The 7,535-nt window shown below is 35.2% G+C and overlaps 1 protein-coding gene across 1 annotated transcript; it reads left to right on the top strand.

Moving 5' to 3' along the window:
* The first annotated feature begins 6,471 nt into the window (after positions 1-6,471).
* Positions 6,472-7,315, top strand: LOC112769065 (olee1-like protein). The gene is made up of 2 exons (XM_025813460.2): positions 6,472-6,708; positions 6,833-7,315. The coding sequence occupies exons 1-2, from the start codon at positions 6,543-6,545 to the stop codon at positions 7,180-7,182; spliced, it is 516 nt and encodes a 171-aa protein (XP_025669245.1). The 5' UTR covers positions 6,472-6,542; the 3' UTR covers positions 7,183-7,315.
* The last annotated feature ends 220 nt before the right edge of the window (positions 7,316-7,535 follow it).

Here is a 7,535-nt window from a genome sequence, read left to right as displayed (position 1 = left end):
ATTTAACATCCATTTAAAACATTTTGAAACCTTTATGGGCAGCATAGGCAAGAAGCAACCTAATGGCTTCCATTCTAGCTACCGGAGCAAAAGACTCATCAAAATCTATACCCTCTTCTTGATCGTAACCTTGGGCCACTAATCTAGCCTTGTTACGAACAACTTGTCCATCATCACCAAATTTATTTTTAAACACCCACTTAGTACCCGTAACTTTCTTACCATCTGGATGGTACTAGTGTCTAAACCTCATTCTTGTCAAATTGAGCAAGCTCTTCTTGCATTACTTTGACCCAAGATGGATCTTCAAGAGCTTGTTTGACATTGTTGGGCTCCATTTATGACAAGAGAGCAAAATTGCTTGGTTCGGATTGCCTTTTGGTGGAAGATCTTGTTGTTACTCCTTGAGAGGGATCACCAATTATGAAGTCATGAGGATAACCCCTCATAGACTTCCATTCTCTAGGCTTCCAAAGTGGTGTTGAGCTTTGATGAGTTTCTGGTGGTCTTACTGTTTCAGTTTCTTGTGTCTGCTCAGGAGATAAAATGGAAATGTCTCCTCCAATCTGACGAGATAAAACTGGACTGGCAGATTCTTCATTTTGAGCAGATTTGGGATTTTCTTTACTTGTTCCAGCCTCTTCATCATCTGAATCATTATCTATCACAACACTGGGAATTAAGTTAGAATCACAAAAAGTAACATGTATAGATTTCTCTATGGTTCTATGCTCTTTGAGATAAATTCTATAGGCCTTGCTTGTGGTGGAATATCCAACAAACATTCCTTCATAGGATTTTAGATCAAATTTTCCCAGATTTTCTTTATTATTGAGTACAAAGCATTTGCATCAAAAAACGTGAAAGTACTTAAGATTTGGAGGGGTTCCTTTTCATAGCTCATAAGGAGTTTTCTTCAACCCTTTTCTAATGATTGTCCTATTCAAAATGTAACAAGCTGTATTCACAGCTTCAGCCCATAAAAATTTAGGAATCTCGTTCTCACAAAGCATAGCCCTAGTCATTTCTTGAAGGCTTCTATTCCTTCTTTCAACCACTCTATTTTGTTGAGAGGTTCTAGGGCATGAAAAGTTATGAGAAATTCCAAAGTCATCACAGAATTTTTCAAAGTCTTGGTTTTCAAATTCTCTTCCGTGATCACTTCTCAAATGGGCAATTTTTAAATCCTTTTCATTTTGAATTTTCTTGCAAAGAGTGGAAAAGGCATGAAAAGCATCATTTTTTGAGCAAGAAAAAGTACACAACTAAATCTAGAGTAATCATCTATCACCACAAGACCATAGAGTTTACCTCCTAAACTTTGAGTTCTTGTTGGTCCAAAAAGATCAATATGTAACATCTCTAATGACCTTTTGGTTGAGATTCCATCTTTAGGTTTAAAGGAGGATTTTACTTGTTTGCCCAATTGGCAAGCATCACAAGTAAGATCCTTATCAAATTTGATTTTTGGAATTCCTCTAACCAGATTTTTCTTAACTAGCTTAGAAATTTGTACATGCTTGCATGACCCAACTTTCTATGTCATAGCCATTTTTCAGATTCAAGAGATGTGAAACATGTCACATTTTGTTCTTTTAGGTCCTCAAGAGTCAATCCATACACGTTATTGCATCTTTTAGCCTCAAATAAAATATCCCCAGTTTTCTCACAAATAACTAAACAAACAAACTTCCTAAAAATAACCTTAAAGCCTAAATCACACAATTGGTTAACACTAAGTAAATTATGTTTCAAACCATGTACAAGAAGAACATCATTTATACAAGATGAAAAATTTTTACCAACTTTCCCAACAGCCACTATTTTTCCTTTTGCATCATCACCGAAAGTGACAAGTCCTCCATCATATTCATCAAGCTTTATGAAGAAGGTTGTCTTTCCGGTCATATGCCTAGAGCATCCGCTATCCATATACCACATATTTTCTTTCCGTTTGGATGCTAGGCACACCTACAAAACAAGCTTAAGTGACCTTAGGTATCCATATTTTCTTGAATCCTTTCACGTTAAACCATCTTTATGTCCTAAGCCATTATAATCAAAAACAACCTTGTAAACTTTTTCACCTATCATCCTTTCACCAAAAAAAAAACATTGTATGGGAAAGTGTCCATTTCGGTTGCATAGTCTACAAAATATTGGAGTTGTTGTTTTGTTAAAGCTTCTTAGGTTTTGAAATCTTGTATCATTGGAAGATGAGGCAATATTTTCAAAATTAGATTTTTCAACAGATTTATGAAACCCCAAGCCAGCTTTATCATAAAGAGGTTTTTGGCTAGCCAAAATTTGATTCAGATTTTCAGAACTTTGTGTAAACTTGGCTAAGTCTTCTTTAAGCCTTTTAACCTCTTTAAGCAACTCTTCATTTCTTTTAAAACAGTCTACATATGCAAGAACGGAATGATCACTTTCACAGCTCTTAATTTGGGCTTTTAACTGCTTATTTTCTTCAACAAGATCACAAGCAGTTTCAGCCTCCCTTACTTTTTCTTTAAGAAAACTGTTTTCAGCTTTAAGAATGGTGATTTATTGTTTAAGTTCTTGATTTTTCAGCAGGAAGCATCTTATTTTTTCAGAAAGGTGGTCTATCATAAGATGAAGATCTTCAGTATTAGGGTTATGAAAGACTACCTGATCTATGTGATCTGCCATGAGGCACGGTTGCGACTTGGTCTCGGATTCCTCATCATCATCATCTAAGTCATTTTCCAAATCTTCCCATGAAGCCATCAGTCCTTTCTTCTTTCCTCTTTTTGGCTTCTCTTCCTTCTTTAACTTGGGACAATCAGATTTGAAATGCCCCATTTCCTTGCAGTTGTAACAAGTTACTTTGCTAAGGTCTTTCTTCATTTTCCTTGAGCTGCTGCCTTTGCCTTTGAGCTTTACCATTTTACTGAATTTTTTTGCAAACAACACAAATTCATTTTCAGATGAGTTATCACTGGATTCATCATCCAGAGGGTTAGTGACAGATGAAAAAGTTATTCCTTTCTTTTTTGAATCTTTTTTCAAGTAGGTGTTTTCAAAAGCAAGTAAATTTCCTCTCAAATCATCATAAGTCATAGAGTCAAGACCACTACTCTCAGAGATAATTAAAGTTTTTGTTTCCCACTCTTTTGTAAGACATCTCAACACTCTTCTCACTAGCACAAATTCAGGATACTTGATTCCCATAGCATCCAAGCCAACATGGTGTTGAAGCGTTCAAACATCTCATCAATGGATTCTCCTTCCTTCATTGCAAATATTTCGTACTCTCTGTTTAACATATCTATCCTGGTCTTTTTCACAATGGTTGTTCCTTCATGAGTAACTAGGAGTTTGTCCCAGATTTCCTTTGCTGTTGTGCAACGTGATACCCGTCGGTACTCCTCAAAGCTGATAGCACAGTTCAGCAGATTGATAGCTTTGGCATTGAGCTCCACCTTTTTTCTATCTTCATCCGTCCAACTTACTTCTGGTTTAAGAGAAACAACTCCTTCGGCACTTGTAATAGTTTGATATTGAGGCCCTTCCAGGATGATCTTCCAAAGTCTGTAATCCACTGCTTGTACAAATATCTTCATTCTCTCCTTCCAATAGGTATAGTTTTTCCCATTGAAAAGAGGAGGTCTGTTGCTTGATTGTCCTTCGGTCAGATTGTAGGACACCAAATTTGAGCCACTGTTTTCTGCCATGAGGATCATTACTCCAAGCTGCAAAGCTTGATCTCTTTGAGACCAAGCTCTGATACCAATTGATGGTTATCAGTGGCTAAGAGAAGGGGGGTTGAATCTTAGCCCCCTTTTTGCTTGATAGTACTTCCTGACCTTTGAAACCAATTTTGAAAACTTCTTGTCTTTTTATCTCGTCACTAGCCACGAGACTTTTTCTTTTGTCTCGTCCCTAGCCACGAGACTTTTCTTTTTGTCTCATAACTTGACACGAGATATTTTTGGTTTTTGCTCCTGTGCAGTAGAAACAGAAATGGAGTAGAGAAGAAAGAAAATTACACCCAGATATATCCTGGTTCAGCTGCTAAGTGCAGTGCAGCCTACATCCAGTCTCCATCACAAACATGATGAAATTTTACTATAATCTTCCTGATTACAGACTGTAAAGTGCTAACCCAACTTACAAGGGGATTCCCACAGAATCATGAAACACAACATAGATGAACAAAGGAACTCTAAGGACATCTATGGCTTTTTCTTTTAATTTTGCTCTCTCTGCCTTTTTCCGCTCTATGGCTTTTTCATACAAACCTCACTGTTTGCCTTTTTCCATGAGACTCAAGACATGACAAAATTAAACAGAAAAATACAAAACAGAATACATTGAAGGAGAAGAGAAATCTGTTAGCTCAGGTAACTCTGAGAACTCTGTGCCTTGCACACTCACACTTTCTCCTTGCTCCAAACCGTGGCTGTTCTCTCTTTTTATAGAAGAGGGAGGCCTCCACTTTTGAAGCCAAAAACCAAGCCAACTTCTTCTTCTCCAAGAACAAAACCGGTTCGGCCAGAGAGAGAAGAGATAATCCATGCAAAACCCAATATGTAATTACCCCTAGTCCTTCCTTGGTCATCAATTTTCATCAATCCGAGCGCTCCATCCTTGGCTTGCTCTCCAAGATGGATTTCTGGCCCTTGATGCTTCATGATGATGATAGCTTCATCTGCTCCACTTTTGCTTCCTCCCTCACGTAGCCACCCTAGCTACCTTCTATGATGAGTGAACCCAAAAGCAAAGACAAGCCATCTTCTCCAAGATCTTCTTTCCTGCTGGCCGAATCTCCTTCAACCATTTTTGGTATGGAGAAGCCAAGATCTCATGACAATATCTTTCCTTTCATGGTTACAGATCTTAGCCACTACATTTTTTATGTTTTCTTGCCATCATTGTGATGGTCTTTTTACTAGCTCCTTCTTCTTCTTATTGGTAGCTTGCTAATGCTTCCATGTTTCCTGATGGAAATGACCGAGAGAGAGAAGAAAGAGTAGAGAAAGAGAAAAAGAAAAGCAAAGTTATGAGTGTTATCAAAAATAAATTAATTAGGTGCAATCCATACTTTGTGTGACAACGTGTAGACTTCCATCAATGCCATCAAATCACTTGTTTTTTCTCTTTCATGTTTCCAAGACAATTAATACAATTTGAATTCATCTTCAAATCTAGCATGTGATGAAAGTAGGTATCCGTTGCAAGCAATGCAACCTTTGCTTTCTTTTCTTTTATTTTTCGGACCAAGCATGTTTTGGTCTTGTACCAAGACTTTCCATTTGGGCTTGTATCATAATTTGCTTGCCTAATTAACAAAACAATCCAGTCACCTTTCATTGATTATTTTTGAACCAATGCTAAACAAAAATTCACATTTGGGCTTGCAATAATAATTCAGACTGGCCCAATAGTAAACCTGCATCACAAAATTATTATTTAACATATATTAAATAAAAATCAAATTAATAATTTTGTAATTAATTATTTCAATAATGTTTGTTCATCATCAATTTTAAATTAGAGTTTTCAAACTCATCAAAATTGATAATTGAAAACTATTTGATAATTTGATGTATGTAATTAATTGGCATCTAAATATTTTTAACTAACAACTTTACATAATAAAAATATTGTATGTGTTTTTATCTAAAAATATTACGATCATACAACTATATTGTGTATATCTAAGTTAATTCATTATGTATTTATATGTATTATTTAATTTATTTTTAATATATTTTTTGCCTTCTAATATATAATTTAGACTTGTGATCGAGTTTAATAGCTTATTTTAGTTTACAATTAACATGGTTAACCCTGGTATAAAGGATGTACAAACGCTGAGAGCCTTTTGGCTAGAAAACGGACAACTAATAAATTAGTCATAAATGTGTTTGTTTCTTATTAAAATAGAACTTGATTATAAGTGAAATTCTGTTATTTATTGCAAGAGAAAAGCAAAGATAAGTTGCTGAGCATAATCTATTCAAAAAGGTGTTTATTGTTATATATATATATATATATATATATATATTAACATAAATGTATAGAGATATAGAAGAGAGAGTAAAAATCAATTTTTGTGCGTTGTTCATTTTTTATATTTTCTTTACCTATTCTGTATGTTATGTATAATTTCATTCTCTCTGTGTGAATCATTTAAAACTGATAAATTTAATGGATATAATACTCACTTTTTTTTCAAATCCTTTTTAATTAAAATATATTTCGTAGGTCGTACTCTTTTTGTGTTTGATGGGTATGTAATACTAATTTTATCTATCAACAAACACGAAATATATTTTTAGAAAAATATACCGACAACCTAGTAGTTTACAAGGCTAAAGTTAGATAGGGATGTGAGGCTTGGCTAGAATATCTCTTAGTCAGGACCCGCATAATTTTCTTTCAAATTTCCAAATAAAATAGTTACCAAGCATATATATATATATAACATTAAACCAAGAAAACATGTAAGGGAGACATAGCATTAAACCAAATCAAACCCCAAACCAAATCAAATCAAATCAAAATAAATTAAAATGGCAAAGAGCTTTGCAGTGGCTGTCCTCCTTGTTGCATTTTGCTTCTCATCATCTGCATTGGCTCGTTTGGTTCCTGAAGATGATACCTTCACAGTTGAAGGAAAGGTGTATTGCGATCCTTGTCGTTTCGAATTCGAGACCAGACTTAGCCACCCTCTGTCAAGTACGTAATTCATTTTTCTTTCTGTATTAAAAATACAAAAATACTATGCGCATAAACAAAATCAACCATCAAATTATTTGTATATAAATATTGTTTAATTCTTTTTCAATATACTTGTGCGCAGACATTAAGGTGACATTGGAGTGCAAGAAAATTGGTGACGAGAAGAACATTACATACTTGGTTGAGGGTCAAACTGACAAGAACGGATTCTACAGCCTGCCAGTGAAGGGTGACCACCAAGAAGAGTTCTGCGAGGTGAAGACAGAGAAGAGCACCCATGCCAAGTGCAAGGAGCCAATGAAGAAGATGGATGTTGACAGAATTGCCCTCACCAAGAACAATGGAGTCAGCTCCTCAATCCGCTTTATCAATCCCCTTGGATTCATGACCCGCAACATTGACGCTAGATGCGTCAGCGTTGCTCAAGAGTTGGGCATGTTGGTATCCTTGAACGACCAACACGACAACTAATTGAGATTTCGGATCATATTCTGTCTTGTGTGTTGTGCTCAATGCACGAATTTTGTCATTCACAAGATCTAGCTATGTCATGATTTGATTTGATTTGATTTATTCTTATGAAATAATATTTTGATTTGGTTAATTCTTTCCTCTTCTTTATTTATTAATCTTCTTATTAATTATACGATTAACATATGTAAAATATTACATTATGATTGCGGTTTTTGATCATTCTTGGTTAGGAAAAAACAAAAAGCTATGTCGTGGTTGTGTTGAGGAGGAAAACAGTTAAGGTTTCAATTTAATTTGGAAAGTGAAGTAAGAAATAAGGAAAAAAAGAAAGTAGAAACTGGGAAAGGAAC

This window comes from Arachis hypogaea, chromosome 18, assembly GCF_003086295.3.
Source record: "Arachis hypogaea cultivar Tifrunner chromosome 18, arahy.Tifrunner.gnm2.J5K5, whole genome shotgun sequence".
Lineage (NCBI taxonomy): Eukaryota > Viridiplantae > Streptophyta > Magnoliopsida > Fabales > Fabaceae > Arachis > Arachis hypogaea.
Note: the sequence above shows the minus strand (reverse complement) of the source record. Positions and strands in the feature narration are given on the sequence as shown.